General features: G+C 38.0%; 1 protein-coding gene across 3 annotated transcripts in view; it reads left to right on the forward strand.

Moving 5' to 3' along the window:
- Positions 1-26,229, forward strand: part of ADAMTSL1 (ADAMTS like 1) — a 382,509-nt gene that overhangs the window by 290,173 nt on the left and 66,107 nt on the right. For all 3 annotated transcript variants that reach the window (XM_015849101.2, XM_015849102.2, XM_015849103.2), the window contains 4 exons: positions 295-442; positions 3,554-3,638; positions 13,263-13,564; positions 17,397-17,526. In XM_015849101.2, coding sequence (XP_015704587.1) covers positions 295-442; positions 3,554-3,638; positions 13,263-13,564; positions 17,397-17,526 — 665 coding nt within the window. The remainder of the gene's footprint in view (positions 1-294; positions 443-3,553; positions 3,639-13,262; positions 13,565-17,396; positions 17,527-26,229) is intronic.

Genomic DNA, 26,229 nt, shown 5'->3' on the forward strand with positions numbered 1-26,229 from the left:
TGGATGGCCACAAGCCAAGTAGCCAGTGCTGAGAGTGTGGCACAGAAAAAGAATTCCAGGGGCTAAAAGTCCAAAGTGTGCAGAACAAAATGGCAAATATTTGTGTCAATTTTATGCATTATCCACAACTGCCAAATATTATGAATAATGCAAGAATGGTTGGGTGTTTCCGCATCATCTTTTTCCCTGCATTGTACATATACTTCTGTGACACATTCTCTTTTTATGCATAGCTCCTACAACATACTAGCTGACTGCAATCATTTCTTCATTTCTCCTGTTTTATTTTTCCAGTGCACTGTGACCTGTGGACAAGGGCTCAGATATCGTGTGGTCCTTTGCATTGATCACAGGGGGATGCATACAGGAGGCTGTAGCTCTAAAACAAAGCCACACATAAAAGAAGAATGCATTGTACCCACTCCTTGTTACAAACCCAAAGGTAATAAGAGAAAGATTCTTATGAATTTTTGTGTCTGAATGCTGACTAATTCACAGAAATTTCTGGGCTACAGCAATGTAAGTGATCTTAATTTCCCCAAATTAGAGACTTAAATTCCGCCATAAGAAAAGAAACAGTCTCTTTTGAAAGATGAATTGATATTTTGGTGAATATTAAGAGCATTTGTTATGTGAAATAAGCATGTCCTGTGACATGACTCTTCCAGGATGGAAGAGTGAAATTTGGAATTTTAATTTCTGTGCTCGCTGTCCTATGATAGACAAACTTGTAATTTGCAAGGTTCCAGTTTATCTGGACCATGAGACTTCACTGTATCCACCAGTCACCAAAGTGACAAAGCTCTGATGCAGGGCTTCAGTCAGGAAAGGAAAGGGTATTTTGCACTGTGTTCTGCTGGAGGACTTGAGTTCACTCAGTCTGCATTCCAGGACAAATAAAAGGCGCTGCTACCATAACTGAGCAGTATCCTTGAGCTCAGTTAACCAGATGAATCTGTGAGGCTTTATCCATTTATCACATTCAGAATCCATGTAAAGAAAGCTGCTGTCTGCTTGCAGCATGCAGTGTAAGCAAAATACATTAAGATGCTGAAAATCAGATGATGCATACCACCAAGTGAGTTCTGTTTAGGGAGCCTGGAAGGCTGCAAGGCCAGCTAGGAAGGTTTGCTTGCACCTGTCAAGACATTTCTTCTAATGGGATTTGTCTAGTAACTACACATGGCTGTTTCCTGGAAGTACACTCTTACAACGGGGTGTTATCTTTTCCCTGGATCAATTCTTGTACTGCCCTTTACAATGCATAATGTCATTAATATCTGAGTAGAGATGGCTCACACTTTCTTCCATTTTCTCCTATGGGATGGGAAGCTCTTTCTGAAACATAATGTTTTACTAGAATTTGATTTTAGTCATTGTCTTGGTTCTGTAATTTTTCCTCCATAATGCAAGTGCTAATATTTGAAGATACATGTACCATACTTCCTGGAAAGTGCTGGAGCAGATGATCTCCAGAGGTCTCTTCTAATACTAATTATTCTATTTATGTGATGGAATTTTGTCATTTTTTATGTCTTCAATCTAGCATTATAAATTTAAATCAAAGTTAATCATTGTAGCGTAAAGCACCTTGCTTCTGTTGAATTTTTAGTCTTGGTTTACTCTTTCCTTCCATACCTGGAATAAAATAAAGCAGGAAAACAATGTTCTTAGCTGACTGAAATAGCAAAACAAAACATGTGGAATACTCTTTTAACATTCTTTGCCTAAGAATATCAGAATGCAAAGAATTGATGTAATATATTTCATTTTAATTTATTCTTGTACTGAGGCACTTTATCATACAGTAATAATGGGAAAGTACAGGATAACCCTAGATTAAGTAGTAATTTTCAATTTTTTTGAGAATGTATATTTGTTTAATAAAACTTCCTGTAAAACATAGGGTCTAATGTTTTTGTACTCTCCTATAAAAGTAGAGACTTTAATCTCCAAAATTAAAAGTTTTTCATTAGTTTATGTTAGGAGTGAATTTCACTCATTTTGTGTCAAAGCATGCTGTATAACATCAGCATTTCTCATCCTCCAAATCATTTTACATTATAGATGGCAATTGTTTTTATGTCTCTCCTGCTGAATACATATCTTTAAAAAACAAAAGTTATTTAAAAAGTTACAAATAAGACAAATGTACATGAGAGCTTTTGCTTTTTACAAGCACTTGAATCCAAGGGAAAAAAAACACAGAAGTAATATGTGGCTTTCCAAAACTCATAAAGTGGGCTACAGTGCTTATAAATAAAACTATCTCCTACATATTTTGGATAACAAAAGTGGTAAAATATAGATTAAACTAAGAGCAACGCTGGCAAATATTCATCCTCAAATAGTACTAGTAAATATGTTAGAGTAAGAACTTGGCAAGATATTATATTGCTGTCCCTTTTTTCCTCAGTAAACATATTGCTTCAAAACAATTTGCTTGTTAAAAGTTGCAGTAGCTGTGAAATCAAGTTGTTAGTCATTTTTCCTCTGTGATAAAACTAAAAGTTTGCGAATTTCATGTGCATGCATGAAAGATTCCTTCTTATACACAACAAAGTTATTGAAAAATCTTAAATATTCTGAATGACATTAATCTGTTCCTATTGATGAGTACAAATCTACACATTATCTAAATCAAAAAGGTTTAGGTGGTTAGTGAGTGGCCAATAAGCCTGGTCCTGGTTCTCTTTGGTGTTCTGAGTTTCATTCTACTGTATTTGTGTCTTTTTCTTGATCCAGACCCAAAATATTTTGTTAATATGCAGAGCTCATTTTCAAAGTGTGGTGCCAAATTTGCTCTTACGTTATGCCCCTGTAGAGTTAAAACAGCCCCACTGCCTTCAGCTGAAATGCTCCACTTTGACAATTCATGAGAGCAGAATTTGGCTGAAAGAGTTGAATGGCCCCGCACTCCCCAGAACAGAGAGACTCATTATGTTGCGTGCATATCCTGGATAGGAGAAAAAGCAGCCCCACTGTTTTTCATCAGAAATGACAGAAAAAGTATCAAGCTCATTTTTTAAACCCACATAGCTGATGAACTGATAAACTTAAAGTTGAAAAGTATAGCCAGACCATTTTATTACAGTTTCTCTGTTTTTCGGGTATCGCTCATCAAATCAGGACTTTATTCCTTTTTATAATCTATCAAGAGCAGGATTAATGCATCCTCTGAAATTCTAAAATTCAAGCATAAGCACAAGGATTTTACACATTTTGCCTTCAAAGCATCAATGAAGGTCATTACATTACCAAGTCTCACTCTGAAAAATACTTGCTAGAGTGCTTGGTTTACTAGCCCAATTGCATCATCTGTAAAGTAACTATCTGGTCATATAGCTAAACTGTGACCCTCATAATCTAGCTCACCACTGCAAAATAACAACTCTATAATTCCATCCCTCTCCTTCTTTCTCTTCTTGAGTTCAACCTCCATGTGAATGGAGGCACGTGTATATTCCAAGCGATGAAAGAGCAAAGGCTGGCACACATGAGAGCATTGCTGCTGCATGGTTACTGTTTTCATGTACTTGCATTTGTTCTATAGAGAAACTTCCTGTGGAAGCAAAATTGCCGTGGTACAAACAAGCTCAAGAGCTGGAAGAAGGAGCAGTGGTGTCTGAAGAACCTTCGTAAGTCTTAAAAAAATTTTTGCAGCAGGCATGCGTGTGATGAGGATGTGATATGGTGAAATTATATTTGGCTTTCATTAGAGGATAAAGACCAAATCTCCCCTCCCCTCCTCTCTCCTCCTCTCCTCTCTCCTCCTCTCCTCTCCCTCTCCTCTCTCTCCTCCTCCTCTCCTCTCCTCTCCTCTCCTCTCCTCCCTCTCCTCTCCTCTCCTCTCCTCTCTCTCTCCTCTCCTCTCCTCTCTTCTTCCCTCTCCTCTCTCCCCTCTTCCCTCTCTCCTCCTCTCCCTTCTCCTGCCTCTCCTCTCCTCTCCTCTTCCTCTCCTCTCCTCTCCTCTCCTCTCCTCTCCTCTCCTCTCCTCTCAACTATTTTTTCCTGTACTTTCTTTCCTTTTCTCTTTCTCTTCTTTCCTTTTCCTTTTCTTTTCCTTTTCTTTTCCTTTTCTTTTCCTTTTCCTTTTCCTTTTCCTTTTCCTTTTCCTTTTCCTTTTCCTTTTCCTTTTCCTTTTCCTTTTCCTTTTCATTTGAATTAACCCTTGGAGACATAAATTTGAAAATATGCTGTTGGAAATTTTACTGAAAGGAATTTTGTTGGTATGTGACCATACTTGGAAAAATTTGTAGCACTTTTGTACAGTGCAAAAAATTTAGGTACATTTTTCATATGATGCTTACAGTGCTGTAGAAAAAGTACAGTAATATATATGTACACAGCTGAATGTCTCTTTAAATGTTAGTAAAAAGGGATTTGTACAGAATAAGCATAGCCTGCAAAGAAATATGAAGAGGTTTTCGTTTATAATCACAAACATTTTTGATAAAACACTCTAGAAACGCTTGTGAGAATACTACTTTTTGTACTAAAGCAGGCCTTAAGGGTAAGGAGAAGGAACTTAAGTTTCTTGAAATCTTCTAAGTTTTATGAGCTGCTTTGACATCTATTTTCTTCACAATTTCTCTGCTCTGCTGCAATAAAGACCCTGTTCTGCTAAGATCTCCTTATCTTTTTATCCTATCTCTCACAAAAGTTCAGTGATACCAGTGGGATACTAATGCAATGGAGCTCTGTTTAGATTAAGTTCATTCTACCATGGGTCAATAATTTGTACATTTTTTTCTCCTTGCAAAACATGACTCTGGAGCATGAATAATCTTTATTTTAGGCTGATGAGAAATCAATATGACATTAAATTAAATTAAACTGTAAATTTTTGTACATGTTGACTAATAGCTAAAATAGAGGATGAAAAGTCAGGCTTTTTGTGCAAAGTTTTCCAAATCTCAGAGCTATCCATGCCTTTGTTTGATTTGGAACAATTTCTAGTGATAAGACATGAGCCAGAAAGGCCAAATAAAAATGTAGAAAGCTTGTACTGAGAGGCATATCCATGTAATCCTTGTAAATGCTAATAGTCTTATTCATATTCTGTCAGACAATCTAATGTGTTGACAGTGACTGTGAGTGGTGAACTTCCCCAGAAGATGTTTCAGTGCTTCATTATTAGCGGTGGTTTTCATTAATGTCTAACTACAAACACACATTCTTTTTAGATCCCGGTTGTTAGATTGGAAAAAAAATATGAATAATGACATAAAACCAAAAGAGATGGAACATTCAGAACTCACACAATCAACAGTCAACTTTGATGCCAGTTTTACAGTATCACTTGTCTGCATTCATCCTCATAGCAATTTCAAATACACCAATTAGTTGAAAAGTAAGATGTGTTAGATGATAACAGGCCCTTTTGTCTCTCTTTCTGTAGCTGTAAAGATACAAAATAGTATCCCATGGTTCAACATGCTAACTGATATTGAGCCATTATCAACTTATTTTGGCTAATGAATGGTCCAGAGTGTAGTAGCATGCTAATTTAAAGGTCATATCTAGTGAGAGGTTTTAGATGTTAGATCAAATACCATCTGGTGTAAGACACTTTGCGATGCTGCCAGCCCTTTTGCTGACTGTGACTATGAATAATTAGAACATGACCATCCACTTCTTACTGCTTGTCTTCCTAAGTATCTATCACGCTTATTTGCAGTTTGTTGCTTAGCTGTAAATATTTTCAGAAAACACATCATGGCTTCTGGGGAAAAAATAAAATATTCTATTTCTGCTTCACTGATGAGGCCTTCCCCTTCCCCTAACTAAGTGGAGTGGAGCTGGCTGAGTAGGGTTTTATGGTGGGCATAGAGCTGAGGGAGACAGGGTTGCCTTTCTCAAAGACCCCATACCTCAGCTTGACAGGAAGATAATGATGTGGGAAGAGGAAAGGCAGCAAGGATGGAAGAGGGGGATATGAAGTGAGAGGCATCCAGGGAAGTGCTAAACCCAGTGCCAAGAAGGCAGTACTGTGTTCAGGAGAGTGTTTGCTAGAAGCTGAAGTACTGTAAGCTTCTTCAGAAAGAAATATGTCCCTGTGATTTTCCAGCTTGCTATGTAGTGATGTAACAGTGACTGATTTCCCGACTGTGCACGGGCAGATGTTAGTGAGGACTCTTTATTCTTCACTTCACCTGATGCCCTTTCTGAATTTCTTAAGCCATCAAATCACTGCTCTCATTCTTCTCTACAGACAGGGTCATTCTTTGAAGCTGGCAGACTGCTTTTTGCCCTCTGACACTGTTATCTTTTCTTCCTTATCATTCTTAAGGCAGAGAGAGCAACTCCCAACTGTAAAAAACTCTGCTGTTCTTCTCAAAATTTTTTTTTGTTTACTGGAAATTTAAAAACCAAAGCTGAAAATTTTTACTGAATTTCTTGTGTATTTTGAAGTCTCATAATTGTGAATCTGGTGTTGATGTCTTGTGATTTTAGTGACTTTGTATTGCATAGATATTTGCTAAAAAACTGCAAACTATGAATTATTAATTTTTTTTGTATGAACATAAATTTGGTGGACTTTTTTCATTGTCCTTCCACCTGTAATTTATGTTCATTCTTTAATATGTGCTGTTAGGACAGCATATACCTCATTTTCACTCCATCTGCATCTAATGCCTTCCACTGTTTATTTCTTCAGGATCTCCAAAGGAAGCAAGCTTTACAGTGTAATTTTGCCTGTATATGTCTGTCTGTCATTTGCCTTCCTCTTTCCTTAATAATGTCTGAAGGTACTGCTATTAGCTGAATTGGACAGAGGTATAAATTTATTACAAAGAACTTTACTCCTCTGTCACATTTGGTTAATATTCACCAGGAAATTCAATGGTTGTATTTCCCACATGTTTCACTGACCGACATGACTAGGTATAAAACTTATACTTACTAACTCCCCTGTTGAAGAAAAGGTTTCTAAAGGACTACAGTCCACTAGAAATACCAGATAATCTACTTGAGCACTCAGCATTCAAATCCAAATCCATGTTAAATTGGTTCTTATTTGTTCTGCTGCTCAAATAACTGATAATAACTAGTTCAGACACTTGATGGCTAGAGGAGAGAGTTAAGTCTGAGTCATCTAACTTGCAGCACCCCTAAACAGAGTCAATTATTATTTTTTGACAGAACTGCTAGGAAATACTCTGGACTGGAAAGAATATTTTGTAGTCTCTTCTAGGACAAAGTTGCAATTACAACACTCTATGTATTGCTGTCCATCACTGAAGTGACCATTCAACAGTCTTTATCAAAGGGAGAAGTCAGAATATTTTTCTGCCTGACTTCTCACACTGAAGCTGATTGCACCAGCACAGCATGACAGTGGAGTCAGAAAAAGCAGCAATCATTATTAAAAAAGCATGGGTTTTTCTATGAGTAATGAGTTTGTTTTTATGGATAGTGAAGGAGTTGTTGAAAAAATTTCTTTCTCTAACTCTTGAAAAATGCTTTTGTATGTTAACACCATACCCAGCTTTTAACATGTTGCCATAAATAACCATGGTGCTAGCCATAAAAAGGAGGGGATAAAAAGAGGGCAAACAATAATATCTGGATGCCAGATGGCACCATCAGAGTGATGAGGCTAGTTCAGAAAGGTACAAAAGGAAATTCCTGACATGCATCAGTGGGGGGCAGAGCCCTCAGGGAACTGGATTTGGACAGAGAGATCAGTGTGGCAGAGTCACCCAATATCTCTTTTTTACTTTTCAGTACGTATTCATTTTCCCAAGGACACATAAGCTATCTCATTCTGGTTTTCCCCTTAAAATAGTTCCTATAACTATGTTTGTAGCAATTTCACAGGTTGAAATGCAATTTTGAAACTGCTTACAAATGGTTTACTCTAAGAATTAGTTATGTTATGATTACTGAATTGCTGAAACACTAGTGGTGCTATATCAGTGTCATGTGGTGAAGAAGGAAGTTCAGGGAAATCTTTCCCTGTTAAGATTTAATTGTATACAATGAAATAATCAATGCAGTCTGTCACAAGGAATAGCAGCTGTGTACCAGCTAATATCAAGTAAAGACTTCTTTCTAGTAATTAAAAAATATAATAATAATCCTTAAGAGACTTAACTCTGCCTAGGATTTATGTCTAATATCTGTAAGGGATAGAATCAGTTATCTTCCCACAGGGAGAAAGATACGAGTGAATTTATGGAGAGCACCAACAGTGCAGGGCGATCTGACATAATGCTGAAGGAGTAATGATGGGGGATAGACTGTGCTATTACTCTTACAGATGGAGCTTCTGAGGATTTTATTTACAGGTGATTGTGGCCCCTCACTTTCACTCCTCTGATCAACAGCACCAGCAACTATACAGTTTCTGTGTATAAGCATTCTGCAGTATTAAATTATATTCCATAGAAAGGTGGACCCTCCTGGAGAAGAACAGACTCATATTTCAACTCAAGACAATAAGGCTGAGCTCAGTTTCCAGTTCTAGAAGAGAAAATTTCTGTAACTTTAAACAAGCCACTGAGCACTGTTATCTCACCAGCTGCATTTTGGTTTTAGGAGCTTAAATAGGTAGGTGTCTGTGCCTTCAAATACCCAGTCTTACTGGCATTTACAGTTCTTATTGTTCAGCCTTTGGCAAAACAATGGAATTAAAAATGAATAGTATTGATTTCTATACTGTCTGTCTTTCATTTTTGCACATCTCAGACTCAAAACATTGTGATCTGTGAGGAAGGTCTCCCATTACTGAGCGCTGAAGTTTTGTGTTTTGATTCTTCTGGTTTCCCCAGTTACCTGTATGTTACCCTATGGAGAGGAATATGCAGAATGGGAAAAGCAATTGTTGAGAGTAGTCCAGCAGAGAAGGACATGGGGGTCCTGGTGGATGAAAAACTTAACATGAGCCAGCAGTTTGCTCTTGCAACTTGGAAAGTCAATGGTATCCCTGGTGTCATTGGAAGAGGAGTGGCCAGCAGCGACAGGGAGGTGATTATCCCAATCTACTCTGCCCTTGTGAGGCCCCATCTGGTGTACTGCATCCAGGTCAGGTCAGGGGCCCCGAATACAAGAAAGATGTGGAGCTGTTGGAGGGTGTCCAGAGGAGGGCCACAAAGATTATCAGAGGACTGGAGTATCTCCCCTACAAAGACAGGCTGAGGGAGCTGGGCTTGTTCAGCCTGGAGAAAAGAAAGTTGTCAGGGGACCTCATTACAGCCTTTCAGTACCCAAAGGGAGCCTATAAACAGGAGTAAACTCTTCACAAGGGTAGATAATGGCAGGATAAGGGGAAATGGTTTTAAGTTGAAGGAGGAAAGATTTAACTTGGATGTCAGAGGGAATTTTTTAAGAAGAGAGCAGTGAGGTGTTGGAACAGGCTGCCCAGTGAGGTTGTGGATACCCCATCCCTGGAGGTGCTCAAGGCCAGGTTGGATGGGGCCCTGGGACATATGGAGGTTGGTGGTCCTGCCTGCAGCAGGGGGTTTGGAGCTTGATGATCCTTGATGTCCCTTCCAACCCAAGCCATTCTATCATTATATGATTCTATGAATATACACTGATTCTAATCTGTCTCATCTACTCTACAGAAGCTGGATTTTCAAATGCATACCCTTTGTATGTTTTAAAGAGAAGATTTTTTGGTTTTTTTTTAATTACTTAATAAATTGTAAACTGAGAAAAGCATTCTCAAGTGCAAATGTGAATAATGATATTTACAAATGCGAATAGTCTTTGCAAAATTGAACTGGGAAAGTGGTATCTACACAGTATCCATCCTTACATGAAATTCTGTGGGTAGCTGAAATTAATTTGTGTTTGTAGGTAAACTGTATGTGTGCTGCCCAGCCTGAAGACTGGACTCCACTGTCTTTCACAATTTTACCAGTATGTTTGCATTTAGTGCTTTATGTATAAACATTCATATGTTAGTTTAGCTCTCATACTATAATGTACTTTAAAAGTATTTTCAGTGACTGTATTGTGCTACAAAAGCATTGAAACTAAACCTGTGCTCTACCACATCTACATGACTCCTTCAGAAGTCCATTGATGTTGGTAGCACTATGTTTCTTCTCCATTCCCAGAACATGATGTAGGCCATTGGAGGCTATTGTGCATATGAAAAATCATGGAATAATCAGTTCCTTTATGCTAAAGTCAATCTTGTACACATTGTGAAACAATAGCTAACAAAAAGAAGAAAAACTCTGAAAAATACAGTGCCTCTTTAAAATAGAGAGCTATTTTGCCAATATGTTCCTGTAGAGGGAAATGGTTTCTAGGCCCTTACTGTAAGCATCTACAGGGCAACAAATCAAGTATAGGCTTTTGTTTACAGAGAACATCCATTTTTATCTCCTGGTTTTCTTATGAGAGTTTTCCACTTTTCATTCCATTCTGTTTCCTTTTCCAGCTTTGAGATCAGTGCTGAATATGGAGATGTCTGGGGGATGGCAACTAGAGGGGCCCTTCTGCCATCACACAGCTGGGTGCCACAATGAAGGCAGCACTCCAATGGCTGAGTAGTAGCAGACACAATTAGGTTAGTCAGAACCAAGCAAGGTTACATAATCATATGAGCATTAAGGTTGGAAAGACCACTAAGGTCATCTGTTCCAACCATCAGGTCATGATGTTCCCTTCTTCCAGCCTTCACTACATTTAGTAATGATCTCTCTAACATGGGAGCAAAACACTCCTCTTTGAAATATTCTACAGAGCCCTCAGAATACATTAGATGCTGCATTTTTCCATTAGGGAGGAAGCATTGTTTGGCGGAGGACAAAAGTTCATCTTTCATGCTATAGTAACATGCTAGTCGCTGGGAAGTATGATAAGAGCTATAAAATACTCCAAGTAATCTCATCAAGGCAAGAGTCATTTTGGTTTTTATTTGTACCGCAATCACCCAGGGAGGTCTGGCTGACAGCTATCACTGTGACACTACAGCAACCAGTTATTGAGACTGTCTTGTTTATTATGGCTGTTATTACAAGGATTGGTACTTTAAGCAGGATTTAATTAAACGATATGCAATGACATCTGAAGCACCTGCATTATTTTCTGTTTTCTAAAATTCTTGCCTTACAGTAAACCTAATCCACCACTTCAGTTTTCAGAGAAGGACACAGAAAAGTACAGTACTGGCAGTGGAAGCTCTGCTGTGTGTGGAACAAATAACTTAAAACCTATGGAATTGTCTGCTTATCATTCACATACTTTTTAAGTTCTGTGCTCACCATTTGGCAACATTTATCATTAATGACCACACAAAGATATCTGAAAACCTTTGCAATTTCCTGGTTTAGGGGAAAAATTTGCTCTATTGATGTTCTTGCTTCTCTTTTGTTTCCTTTCTCTTTTGTTCCTGTGTTTGTATTGGTGATATACATCATGTGTAAATATTCTGAGAATGTAAAGTATCTCTGCCTTTATAATCAAGTAATTTTAATGCTTGGCAAACTATAATACCTTTTGGTTTGGAATACAACAGTTCTTCGACAAAGAAAATCTACACAACAATCCAAACTGCTAAAAAATGCAAGGAATGCAGCTTTTGAAGAGAACATCTGCAGAGTCTTTTCTTGTAAACTGGTTAGGATTTTTGCATGTTAGTTCATCAGGTCAAAAAGCTCTACATTTAAATTAATCAAACTAAGTCACAGCAGCAGTATAGGCTTAGTCAAAACAGTATGAGTGACCTACCAGTGCTGTTAAAAACTATAATCCTTTCAAAATTAAAAATAGGCATCTTTGAAACAAAACCAAACTTTATTTACCATTTGTAAGATAAAAATGTCTTAGAGTATGGAAATGGAATAAAAATCATTAGTTTCTTGGAGGCTTTCATCCAGGAATAAATCTTACAGCCTTTGCAATAACATTATAAAAACATTATAATAATACACACACTTTCCATTGTATTACTTCCTGTATGTAGTGCTAGCAGTGAATATCAGGGTTTTAAGAAGATGCTATGGATAATCACAAAAAGTGGGCAGCAAAATACACATTGTCTTCCTTAGGAGACCAAGATGCTGTAGTCAGTGATCCTGGTACATACATACAGAGGGGATACTACAGTTCTTGGTTTTTTACTTCATAAAGTGAAGGTTCTTTTGTCAACCAGAGAAAGGCAGTAGTTTGAGGGGGAAAGAAGCGAATACAAAAACTTTCAAAACTGCTGATCACAAAACTAAATTTCTGTTTTCTCCCTGTCAGACTGTGTATGGCATTCTCAAGGTAAGAAATGAGTTTCTGATAGCTCCAAGCAGGCCTACTCTCTAGAAGAAATGTGTATATTTTGCCCTGGGCAAAATTGTCTAAATTTGTTGTGAACTATATAAATTAAAACCAAAATGAGAGAAATACTCTCAGTGGCAGCTGAGATTTTGATGAAAAACACATCCTTAAATTCTGAATTATTTGATAAAGTTACCTAATGAATATATTTAAGTGGTGCACCACCTGGGTTCCTTTCAGGCAGTTGATCCTGTTTGACCCTAATGGACATTCTGTTCATTAGAATAGCACTGATTTGAATGTAGAAAAAGTGACCATGCAGAAAAACATAGAAATTATTCCACTACTGAAAAAAACAGCATACACATACACACAAAACCCACAGAATTTGATTTGTTGTGTTTACTATAAGATGGCTGTAAGTTTTTTTGATTCAATTTTGTATAGATATTCAGAGTACAAAACCTGGGATAAGTAATGATTCCTTATCAGAGGGATAACAGCCAGGGAAAACTGGGTTAAAAACAGAAATAAAATGTGCTGGGGACAGGAAAATAATGTTGTAGAAATGGGGTGCTTTTATCTTTTTATGGCTTTGAATTAAGGCTTAAAATGGCTTCCACAGCATGGGAGCAGTGCTTGAGATCACTTTCCACAGAGTACTGTAAGCAGCCTATGTAATAGCATAAGCACAGAGTCAACTAGGGAAAGGTGGTAGAGGGTAAATCCTAGAAAAAGAGTAGCTAGAAGGATCATGATGCACATCAGGAGTTTGCATTGAGAGCTCCTAAGATGAACATAGAGTATACATTTTCTTCTATGGATATTAAGTACTCCAAAATTTATTGAGAATCTTTCTACTGTTGCTACTGAGTTGCCAACTCAACTCATACATCATCGCTTTTACATGTATTTCATAGTAGCACTGTGATAAGATGAAATAACTTCATTGAATGGACTTCATCTTATGCTACTTTACCAAGGCTGGCTGTTTCTGGACATTATTCAGCTTGTGCTCATTCTTCTCCTGACAGGTTTATTCCTGAGGCTTGGTCCTCCTGTAGTGTTACCTGTGGAGTGGGAAGCCAAGTGCGGCTTGTGAAATGTCAGGTGCTTCTGTCATTCTCTCAGTCTGTGGCTGATTTGCCCATTGATGAATGTGAAGGTCCCAAACCTGTGTCTCAGAGAGCCTGTTACAGTGGTCCCTGCAGTGGAGAAGCAGCTGAATATACCCCTGAAGAAACAGACCTGCTATATGGTAGACTGCAGGAATTTGATGAGCTCTACGACTGGGAATATGAGGGCTTCACTGAGTGTTCAGAGTCTTGTGGAGGAGGTAAGCACAATCTTTTGCTGCTGCATATGCTTTCCTTCTTCAAGTGTGTGTTTTGTTGTGAACACTGATGGACTTGCTTCTTTGCTACATCTATATGGAAAGGCTTGTATGAATACTGTAAAACCCCCATGTGCACAACATATTTTTTACTTGGGACCTTCAGGCTCCATTTTCAGATCAACACTTACAACAGTTGGTGTACACATATCTCTGTTTTCCTGTATCATCTGGTCACACAGAATGCACTTACACAAAAATAAGCTGAATGTTATAGTGGTCTCATGATACAGGCAGGAATCAAATGTCATTTTTAGTTTTTATCTCTTGGCTTCTGCTTTGCAAGTATAAATTTGTGGAAACAAATGGTAATACCATAGCAGATGCGTTTGATTACCAATATTTTAAGGGCTCAGCTGGTTCCCTAACTCGTGTCATTAAGTGCCACTAGCTCTGATCCCCCTGCTAATGAAAACATACGGTAAAAATACTAATGGTGTGATTGCCTGAAGCTAGCAGGTTTGGCACTTGGAGCTTCTCAAAGTTAATTAAGGTCACAGGTTCCACATATTATGAAATAATAATACGTAATTCCCTGATACTCTAATAATCAGTTTTCCTGTTTGGTTTTGAAAAATATGCTATCTCCAGGTTTGTTTTTTTATTTCTTAATTAACCCTAGAATTCTACCACTGCTGTCTTTTTACATGAGTATTTAAAATAAATAAATAAATAAATAAATAATAAAAAATTACTGTAGATAAACACAGAATACACATTATAAAACTAGAAGCCACTCAGCAATTCATGAATGCTTAACAAATAGATCTGTAATAACTCAGAAACCTTAAATAAATAAATAAATAGATAAAAACTATGATGAATAGAAAATAATGCAAAGGGTTTCTGAACTCACAGTAGTCAGAGTTGTCATACAATTACCCCCCATTACTTTGATTCCTACATAGAAAATAATCTTTGCTAAGTGGTGATGAGCACTGACTATACAGTAGCATCTGTCATGCATTGAGTGTACTAATGAGCAGTAATGATTTGCTGCATTTGCCTTGTGAATACTGAAGCTTGAATAACTTCTAGGAATGTCCTCTTGAATTTAAGTCATTTACCTGAACACGGTGATTATGTGCACATTTTTACAATACATTTCACATAGACTGAACTAACAGACATTTTACTTTATAAACTTTGTCTTTCAATTGTCAGCAAAAAATAGTAGGTTTTTGTTTTTTTCTACTGATGTCAAATCCAGAATTTCCAGATTAGCAGATGCTAAGTCTGATACTTTTCTAGATATAGGTGCAAGACAGGTCAAACTAATTTCACTGGTTTGGGAGTCTCAAGAGAAGAAATTGGATAGATGTAGAAGTAACCTTTCACCTCCTAAAGGTAGCAACCAGAAGGAATTAGTTAGTCATTTAGTCTGCTCTTAGTGGCTGCATATCCCAGGGCTGTCATCAAATATCACGTAACAATTATTCTATTCTGGTAGATATAAACACAGAAAAATCTTAGTTGATGGTATTTTGAAAGTCAACTTAAAACGCTTAGATTCATGTCCCACCCTAGTACCCTTTTGTATTGCAGTTTCCCATTCAGAATTGGTTTCTTATTTCAGGAAATGCAATTTTAAAGAGGACAGGTCTTGTTCTAATAATGTTGTGCAGTAAATAGTGCTTAGAATTCATTTACTTGAATAAGAAGCAAAATTCATACTTATTTAATAAAGATAACAGAAGTTCTGACAGGCAATAGACAGTCTTTGTAGTCTTTAAAGATTTAGTGATCCATTTGTTGATTTAAAGGTTGTAACCAGTCACTGCATTGATGAATCAAAAACAGAGGAACAGATATAAAAATGGTTTGGAGCTTTTTTTTTTTTTTTTAGTTCCACTGGAGCAAGCTAGAATATATTCAAGTCATTAGCATGAACTGTTCAAGCCACGAACCTCTGTTAATACCTAATCTAGACACTACAAATTTACTAAATTCAGGAGGAGCCCTTTTCTTCAATACCAAGGCTATCAAACAAGATTATTGTTCATACGGGAATCTTTAAAACATAGAAAAAGTTACAAGAATCTCTGAAAGGTAACTATTCAGCAGAGCAGAATGCTATTATAAAAGACCAAAACTATTGGAAATACAGTCAGAGGTGGTATATGTGGCAGGAATAACTATGGGTAATGAACACATTGTGAGTTCTGGGCACAGTGTATATTAAAAGCTGAAAACAGTGTTATCAGAGCTTGTCTCTACGAGTTTGGTAATGCAAAATCGTCTGGTTTTGGATGGAGAAATGGAAGAGAGGCTGAATTCAAGACCATTGCTTTGGAATAGTCAGCTCTGAAACAGGCAGTGCAAATGTGCTAAGATAATTTGATAATTATTAGTCAGCAGCCCATTAGTAACATACTTCAGAGAGGAGAAATTGAAGCTGTGGAAATACAGTTTAAAAATTCTGGTCTGAATAAACAGAGAATCTCACACGTAAGAGGTGGTTAGTTAGCCTTAGCCCTAGCAGACAGAATGAAGTCACTAGTATGTGTAGGAGTCAATAGTTTCTTTCCACACAGGCTAAAAAAAGTACTTTCCAAGGTTTCACTGTATCTGGACTAGCTATTCTTTGCCCTTTGTCTTCTTCAGTTTGACCTTGCAGTGAGACTGCAAAAGTGATCAATGCAAAGCAAAGAGTAGTGACTTCAAAACAGTCTCATATCCTACTGAAGTGCAATAATTTGGTCCTGTTGAGTAATATGATATCTTTGTTTGCATGATGTGTGCTCTGGCATTAGAAATGGCAAAAGGTGTTGACAGCTCTATTACAATATTCTTGGAACTGTTGGACTTCCTCCCAATTATATTTTTTTTTTCACACTTTTGTCTTCAAAAGATCCTAAGATATTTTGGAAAACTTACTGGTGATTTTAAAAAGATGGTGCATTTATGAGTTCAACTAATCTTTACCTAAGGCAGGAAATTGGGATTAGTGTAAAAAGCATGTTTCCAACTTGCTTGAACTGCTGTGAATTAGGGAAATAACTGTCCTCACACCCCCTGGGGAAGAGGACATAGACTTAATATAAGCAGCCTTTTCTATAGTGCACAGTGTTGCAGTGCCTTATTTTCTAGCTTTCAAACCTTGTGATCTAAAACATCTTAATATGCCTATCTTACTCTCAGGAATAGTGAGGGAGAGTGACTGGTATGTGTAAGCGTACATCTTCAGAGTGATAGCCTAATCACCAAATCTTCCAATTTCTCTCCCATTCCCCACAGTGACCTCTCTTCTGTCCCAGCTCTCAAATATATCTAGCAGTTTGGCATCTCCAGTGTAGGAACTAGCCTGTGGGGGCAGAGGATCACCTGAGACCTGAAATTGCTTTGTTTTATTATTGCACTTAATCTTACAGTTACTTAAAACATAGTATGCCAGTGTTAGGGCTATCTTCACACCTTTGCCTACCATGCTGCACTGCCAATGAACAGAGGAGTCACTGAAGAGCACTGGACATTTCTCTGACCAGGCAAGATAAGGGGTGAATGAACCTATGGAGTTTTCACTGCTATCAAGACACCCTGTGGGGCTGAGAGCAAGGGCAAGTAAACGTCCAGCATCCCATGCAGAGTTCTGATTAGGTCAACTCTACAGTGGCTGGGAAACAGGATACAAAAGGTGCAGAAAGCAATGTGTGACCATGTCTGGAAAATTGCAAAAATAACAACAGAGAGGAGAAAATGAACAGTGGGGCCGTCTCTCCCTTGGATGTCCTCTGTGTGCTGGGAGCTGGCTGTGACCATGCATTATTGTGTGCAGGTGTCCAGGAGGCTGTGGTGACCTGCCTGAACAAGCAAACCAGGGAGACTGCAGATGAGACACAGTGTGTAACGAGCCGCCGTCCTCCACAGCTGCTGAAAGCCTGTAGTCTGGACCCCTGCCCTCCAAGGTACACTTCCTGTATCTTACCACCAGATGTATATGTTTGGGGGATGTAGGAGAAGTGTGGTTATTGGTGGAGCTGGAAAACTAATCTGCTAAGTCTCCATGAAACTGAAGCACTCAAGGCCCATCTGACTAAAATGTTTGGCTCTGGTCATTAATGAAAAGCTGGAACGTGCAAGCACAATGTGTAGATAAGAGCCTGAGATGCTCTTTAGGTTGTGGTACTGTAGACTGGTATGTCTGGGCTCAGTATATCAGTTTAACTCCCTCAGGATTCCTTGTGGTGGGCATGAAATGAGAAAAGGTAATGAGTGAGAAAAACTGTATTATGCAGTGGCCCTGACGGCTGTGCAATGTTGTTAGCCTAGGTGAGGATATCCAGGCCAGGGGCCTTCAGTTCTATCTGGACCTTATGTAGTGGATTTTGAGAATTCCATGGAAATAGCAAAAAAATTACGCAAGTGTGAGGTAACTGTAGTCTGGTATGTTGTCCAGAACCATTTAAACCGTGCTGTTAAAAAAATAATAATAATTAAATAAGCCATGACCCCAAACCAAATGGCCTTTCAGTCTGGAGGCATACATTGCCTCACACATGCTCTTTCTCGAATTACAGACGCTTGCAGCCTCTTCAGGCCTTAGAATTATTAACTGGGAAATGCATAGCAGTGCTGAAAACAAAGGACAAATTTCAGACTGCCTGCATATTCACGTCCTGCTGCCAGATATTTTAAGGATTAGCTTAACTTCACTCAGAGTCAAAAAAAGTTTAGGGACACTTCTGCAACTTCCACTTTCACAGAAAGCTTGCACAACCTGTTCCTCCCAGATCTCACATTGCTTCCACAATCCTGACCCTAAAAATAGCAATTATTTGTCTGCAAAGATCCACATCTGTACCTTCTACAGCAGAAAATAGCTGTCATGAGGTTCCCCTGGTTTATTTAAGTAGAACAAGGGCTGTCAGATCTTGGAAATATACTGCATACATATTGTCTTCATTCCCAGCTGCACACAGGTGCATTTACTCTCTTGTGGTAGTGTGGCAGATTTGAAAGAGACTCATTTATAACTTTGGACTGTTTAAAACAGTTAGTGTTGTCCAGGTGGTATTTTTTCCTTAGACTACATATTGGTGGTTGTATGTATTCTTTGTATGAAAGAAAGTTATTCCAAGGTGTATCATTATGTGGATTAGTAGACTTTGCTACACAGAGACTGCTGATGTCAAAAATCAAATATGACCAGTATACAAGAATGATAAGAGACAAAAATAATTGTTTGATTGGGTGGCATTTTGAATATAATACAAGCATAGACAAATAGTCTGACATAATTCACAAAAATTATTACGAAAGTTACTTAGCAGGATACTGCAACCCTGAGTTGGTTAAATTGTCTGTGTTGCTGGTGCTAAAATATAAGCAGTAGGTATCTTTGTAGTTGGAAATCTGTAACTGACAGGTAGCAATGTCACTAGCATAAGAGTGCATGGTGGGAGCTCAACCATCTGTCAGTTCTGACATGGAAAATAAATATGTACTGTTTAAAAAAGAAGAAAAGAGAAAAAATATATTCACATACGCTAGTACTTAGGTTATTTCTGTTAGAAAAGTCTGTGAATTTTGATGAGTGTTTGCAGAATTAGTCTGAGTGTTACTCCATACCATTGCGATAATAATGCTACTGGCACAGAGGAGGTTTAAAACTGCATTGGGTACGTGGTTTACCTCCAACTACAAGGTGACTGTGATGAGGATCATGACATGGAGCCATAGTTAAAGTAGGATGAGGAATGCAAGGGGCGTAGATTAAGAAGCTTTCATCTACCCCTAGGGTTGCAACTGAGAAAAAGAGAAATAGCTCTGTTTCTAGTATATACAAATCCTGTCCTACAGACCCCTAGGTCTGGAGGAAATTGCCTGTCTGCGGAGATTTAAGCAGCATAGGTAGAAGATCAGTATGCGACCTCCAAAATGGTTCTTTTGTTACAAGCAAGAAGACCTACTACTCAAAATTACAGACTGCAGGCAGTGTGACTAATAGAAGGAGAGGCAAAAAGGAGGGTTGATGTGTCTCCCATGTAGCTCCTGGCAGGCCGTGATGGGGTAACTTATTTCCTGCAACCTTCTGAGGTTCTATGTATACTAATAGTGCTGTATTAAATGCAAGTGCATATCAGTTCTCATTAAGCTGGTAACATTTAGTATACAAATATTATTACTTTAGAACTATTAAAATAATCTTAGGGTTTCTAAAGAGACCAGATGTGAAGGAAAAGGGTTTTAGGATTTTCTCTTTGTTTTAATCATAAGAAGGTGCTTCGGGATCCTAATTCAGGAAATCCTGATCTAGGAATCAGACAGAAATATAGGCTAAAATCCTGTCCTTATGAATGTTGATGAAGGTGCTGCTATTGACCGACAAGTCCAGATCTTGAGATGTAGCTATGAGCTTAGCTCCCTGTTACAGAAGTTCACAAAATGTGATCGGTGAACCACTGATACTTCGCAGAGCTTTTGCTGATGGCTTATAGAGAGAGCTGGCGGATCTTGTACTGTTGGCTCTTCCCTCTGTTTTCCAGCTGCTGAAGTACATTAACAGAAGCTAAAAATAAAATAAAATAAAATAAAATAAAATAAAATAAAATAAAATAAAATAAAATAAAATAATAAACACTTTCCTAAAATGGCTGTGATATGTAAGTGACTGTTGGAGCATGCAGTTGATGCATGTAGAGGAGGCAGTCTGTTGAAAAGGCAACTGTTATGGTGAAGAATGCCATAGAAGAGAAGGCAGAATTGCCCATACTGTGAGGAAAAAGCTGAGAAATCTTCCTCAAGGGAACAAAAATTCCTTCCTGGTATATTTAGAGAAAGTGTCATTTCTGGACCAGAACAACAGGACATACTCAACCAGAACATTAAATTCTATGACTAGATTTCAATACAATAAAAGACTTCATTTAATTCAGAAGTGAGAACATTTAAATAATTTTTAAATTATTAAACTTCCAAGTTTAAAATTGCTTCTGCTGGAAATACTTTTGCTAATTTGGGGTATTCTTCATATCCTCTCAAAGATTTAGCTCCATAAGCCTTTTCTCATCAGCAATTCCCTGTGTCAGTTTAATGTACCCGAAGCAGAAGAATTGAACAACAGAAACTAATCACACTTTCTGAAGGATAAGAAGGTTCCTATCTGAAGGCAGATAACACATGAATTATCAGCAAAGAGTAATGACTTCTTTTTCATTGTTTTTCATCGTTCTTTTTGGACACTTAGGATGAATTATGCTAAACAGATCTTTGCTGTTGCTGTTCTTTTTTGCTCCACATTGATAACAAAGGTGTGTAGACTAAAAGAAATGAATACTCACTTCATGTTTCACTTTGATAACAGTACCCTTGTCTTTCCTAATTGTTCTAGTCCCTCCTCAAACAAAATATGATAAAAACTATAATATACTGACAATATTTTGGATTTATGAAAACTGAAACATGACAGTGGAGGTGTAGCACCTGAGAGAACTTTATAATTATAAATGGAAATTCCATTGAAATCCTGGCTTAGTATCCTAACACATTCCTGTTCTGATTCCATTGAAGAGAAACAGAAAGACTACACAGCAGAAGCCTGTGTTAGGATATTTACAGCTATATGCAGTCAGCAAAGTGTCATGCCTTTTATTTTCATAGAAGTTTTCCGGGGCCGGGATGAATTTCAGACAACAATTGGAAGAATTAATTCATATACAGACCTGAAAGTAGCTGAATTTCCTGCGGTTTCAGATGTTACTGGGAGGTTTTTATGTGCTCCTTCATGAACAATGGCAGAAAGTGATGGGTCTCTTTTCTCCTGGAAAATACTGAAGCAGAATGTCCCGTTCTATACTGAACAGAAAAATAGTGAAGCACCTTGAAGCTGGTTCCTAAGTTAATTACTGACTCTGAGAACAGTAAGCATAAAAAAAATCCACCTTAATAAACTGGTATACGCTTGTTTGATATTTCTATAAATATAAATGTGTCTGTTTTGATGTGTTAGGAGATCCAGGATGATTTCTCCCAGAAAGAGATGAAATAATACATTTTAATTCAGACATTCAAAGAATCACAAGTGGTTTAGGTTGGAAGAGACCTTAAAAATCATCCAATTCCAACCCAATTGCCATGGGCAGGGTTACCCCTTACAACAGGCTTCCCAGGGTCCCCTCCAACCTGGCCCTGAATGCTTGCCGGGATGGGGTATCCAAAGCTTCCCTGGACAAACAGTTCCTCCATGCCCTTTGAGTAAAGTCACTTAATTTGTGTCAGTGATGATATACCACTTCCAGAATTATATAGTAACACTTGAGCAGAGCACAGTCTTTCTAGGATTTAATGCAGAACAAATATTCAAGGTTTAGAAGTGTCTTCTTTCAGCTCTAAAATGAAAGAGTAGGTCCATCAGTTTTGCTGATTTATATATTTGCATTCTAAATGACTCTGAAAAGAACCAGAAAAACTCTGTTGCAATGTTAGTTTTACTGTTTTCAACAATAAATTTACTCGAGTCCAAACAGTGACTTTTCCTCAGCATCCACAACCCAAAATTCAGAGGTGTTCATCATCTAATTGCATATAATTGCTCTTGTTTATAACAGCATCAGTATGAGCAGCTCTTGGTAAGCCAAAAAGATGAACCAAAGCGGGGAATGAGAATGCTATAATTGTGTTATTAATTATAACAGCTCAATAACTTGGTCAATGCATGTTGAAAGGATTTGGTAAACATGTATGGAGGAGTGAAGAGAGAAGCTAAGCAATGAAAGCCAGATGGTTGAAAATGGAGGAAATTCCAGGCAATTTCTAAAGCTTTGTTCTTGCATATTTTCAAAACTGAACTTATATTCCTTTGGAACAAAGAACAGCTGAATGCTAAAGAACTGATAAATAGAAGAAAAAGCAGATGGTTCTAGGAGGAATAGCACAGTATTTCACCCCAACACTCTCCCTCTACTTCTTCAAGTCTTTGTATTTATCAAGGCAACTCAAAAACATCCAAGTGGCCTGATACTATCTAAAGGGTCAAAATATCTGAGTTTGGGCTTCAGCTCATTGCACAGTATTTTCTTTTTCTTTTCTTTTTTTCCCCTTGCATCTGCTTGTTTTGTTTTTGTCTAATAAATTCCCAGTTATTATTTGAATGTTTCTTTGAAGGATACAGCATTTCCCATATGTTTTGTTCTATTTCTCAGATGAAATCAAACTATAAAGGAGAAAAAAATTGACATGTTTTTCACTTCATTTGGAGATGAGAGTCATGAGGTTGTTAGTAGGTCAGACATGGTGCAAGATATCCTCCCATCCAAAATATGAAATTAATTCAATATGTGTGGAGGGGTGAAGTTATCTCTAATCCATTAGAGGTGACCTCTATGTGTGGTAGGGTGTCAAATGCATATGAGTTTTGCATCATTCAGGTGAAATATTAGAGCATCTCTGTCTAGTTCATGAAAAAGATTAAAAGATTTACAAGTCATTAGGTTAACTGATATTGCAGTATAGCCTTACTGGCAGGAGGCATCAGTCCCTGTTTTGTTGGAGACTGTTCTCAGATGTGTAAGTCAGACTCACACTAGTGAGGCATTAGTGAGGCAGTGGTAGTGTTACTGTCTCTCCTCTTGCCACTGAGAGATTTTCAATCTTTCACAGACTCCTGACTTTTATTTTCTCCAGTGAGGTGTATTTAAGTCTATTCTGAACTGAAGTGTACTGAGAATGTATTTTATAGCCTCTTGTGAAAAGCAGTCAAGAGAGTCCCCTGGGTCCTGCAGTCTGCAACTTGAACCACTGACACAGTAGGTTGGAGGATCAGATGTAAGTAATGCAGTGCTAAACATGACAGATTCATCTTTATTTGAAGCCTCAAGGTCAAGAAACAGCTTAAACAGAAGTTAGTCAGAGAATCATAATTGTGTTGTTAAGGCCTGTTTGCTAAAAACAGTGAAGTACAAAGACATCCAAACATGCTGCTGTTCTGAGATAACATTCTGTAATGCTGTGCTTACATCACCTGCACAGCTACTCTGCACTACTGTGGTACTTCCTTAGACTTAAAATGTATTAATATAACCTAAAAACAATTGTTTTTTCCTACTTTATTTTTTTACTCTTCCCTTCATACACTCTGTAGTTCTTAAGAGATCATCCAAGATGTTCTTGATGGGCCCCCATTCTCTGCACTCTCTGGATGCATTGGCTGTGAGCAATAGCTGCATGTTCCTTGATATCTCTCACTCAACAGCAGTTGCAGTGAAGTCACCAAGTAAGCCCTGAGGGAGTTCCTCTTTTCAGCAGCTCCTCAGCACATTTAAATGTGAAGAATGAAGCAACTTACCAGTTGTTAGGATCAGCAGAATGGCTCTGGAGTCTTCCTCACAGTCATTTTTTTCTCAAATTCAGTTCATCCATTAGATAGCACTTAATTCATAGTCATTTTCCTCTATTTTAGCTTATAAAGTATTAGACTGCAACTGTAAACATTTTTTTTTAGTAATATATCATGTTTATTTCTTGTGCTGAAGAGCTTTGAGACCAATTTATCAATTTCTGTTTTGATTTTCTTCTCTTCGCAAAAAAACAAAACAGATTTTTATTTGATTATGAGAATGAAATATAGTCCTTTTTAAGAACTAAGGGACAGTGACCCATGATGGTGTTATCTGGCCCTCTACAGTTTGTGAGACAGATAATTTTAGCAATGAGTTCTTGTACCAAGCTAAACCAAAGCACAGTATAACTGATCACACTATTTACAATCGTTGTCAAATGCACACATGCAAATACATACACACCCACGTTGTCACACTTATACCTATGCTGTGTGTTCAGGTAAAACTGGGTAAAATTAACCCTCAGCAAGTTTGCAGATGGCACTAAGCTGGGTGGTGCAATTGATAGAGCAGAAGGAAGAAATGCCACTGAGAGGGACCTTGACAAACTATAAAGGTGTGTCCATGTGAACTTAACGAGGCTCAACAAGGCCAAGTGCAGGGTGTTTCCCTTGGGTCGGGGTAATTTCAGATACATATACAGATTGAGAGAAGAACTCCTGGAGAGCAGGCCTGCTGAGAAAGATTTAGGGGTCCTGGTGGATGAAAAACTTAATTTGAGCCAGCAGCTTGCGTTTGCAGCCCAGACTGCCAGTTGCCCATCCCTGAAGGTGTTCAAGGCCAGGCTGGATGGGGCTCTGGGCAGCCTGATCTAATGCTGAACCAACTGTTTGGCAGCCCTACCTACAGCAGTGGGGTTGGAATTTGCTAATCCTGGAGGTCCCTTCCAAGTCAAGCCATTCTATGATTCAGTGAATCACAGATCACACTTCTTGCTCAGTGTCCTACATAGCTTCATAGACAATTTTCCTCCACACAAAGCTCCAGATGACAGATTTGCCAAATTGGTACGCTGTTGAGTTGAAATACAGTTTGATGATGCCCTTCCACATGCTTTTTATATTCTGGTTTGTGATAGGATGACCTCTAAGCCATTGTAGGGACTGAGTTCTACAAAGGGCTGTTTCTGCTCATTTATTTTCCTAGAGTTAGTTTTATGGTTGTAGTGACCTTAATGCAGTCCACTTAATTCCACCTTTCTCTTTAGAACAAACTATAATTTAGTTATTTCCTGCCACTTGATATTTCTCAATATTTTTATTAAATGTGCTCTCATACCTGCAATTCAGATATTTATTTCTAATTTGTAGTTTGTTCTGTACATATATATATTCTCAGTGTTGTTCAGAGTATTAATTCACTGTCTCAACTGCAGGATTTCACTCACAAGAGTAAGCTTTCTTAGGAGTAAAGATAAAAAGCAGGTCTTTAACTCTTGAACCAAATATAAAGATAAGTCAAATATTCTGAGTGATAATAGCCAGGATTAATTTCTTCACTGTAGCATTATCCTGTGAAATTAGCTGGAGAGTTCTTTAGAAAATGGAGGAATGAAGAGGACCATTAAATCTTCCATTTATAGTATCTTACTGTATCAGTTTCTGAGGAATACTTTTTAACCAATCAATAATTAATGATGAGAAGATCAGTTGTGAAAAATAAGGATTAAATGGCCCTATCTCTTGAAAATGAATTCTGTGTGATATTTATACATCAGAAAATATTCAGACTTGAAATAAAGGAGAAATTTTGATTTAAAGTTCAATTTGGGGTGTTAAGCACTGAAAGTTTCAGTGATGATCCAGTTTGTGGTGAGTAGTTCTCTATTAGAAACACAACCATAGCAAGTAGGATGCATTAGAATGCACCTTCTGCAGGTTTTTCTGGTGATGATACAAAGCTGGGAGGAAAGTCTGAAACACCAGCAGGTTGTGTTGTCATTCAGCAAAGCCTGGTCAAGCTTGAGAGTTCAGCAGAGAGAAAATTAAGGAGGCTTGACAAGGGCAAGTGTAGAATCCTACACCTGGGGAAGAATAACTGCCTGTGTCAGAAAAAGTTAGGGACTGGCCTGCTAGAAAGGAGCTCTGCAAAGAAGGACCTGGGTGTTCTGATGGGCAACAGATTGGCCATGAGCCAGCAGTATGCCCTTGTGGCCAAGAAGGCCATTACATGAGGGAGATCATTCTCCCCATCTACTCTGCCATGGTGAGGTCACATCCAGAGTACCAGGTCCTGTTCTGTTCTCCTCCGTGCAAGGAAAACAGTAGTCTC

Source organism: Coturnix japonica, chromosome Z (genome assembly GCF_001577835.2).
Source record: "Coturnix japonica isolate 7356 chromosome Z, Coturnix japonica 2.1, whole genome shotgun sequence".
Lineage (NCBI taxonomy): Eukaryota > Metazoa > Chordata > Aves > Galliformes > Phasianidae > Coturnix > Coturnix japonica.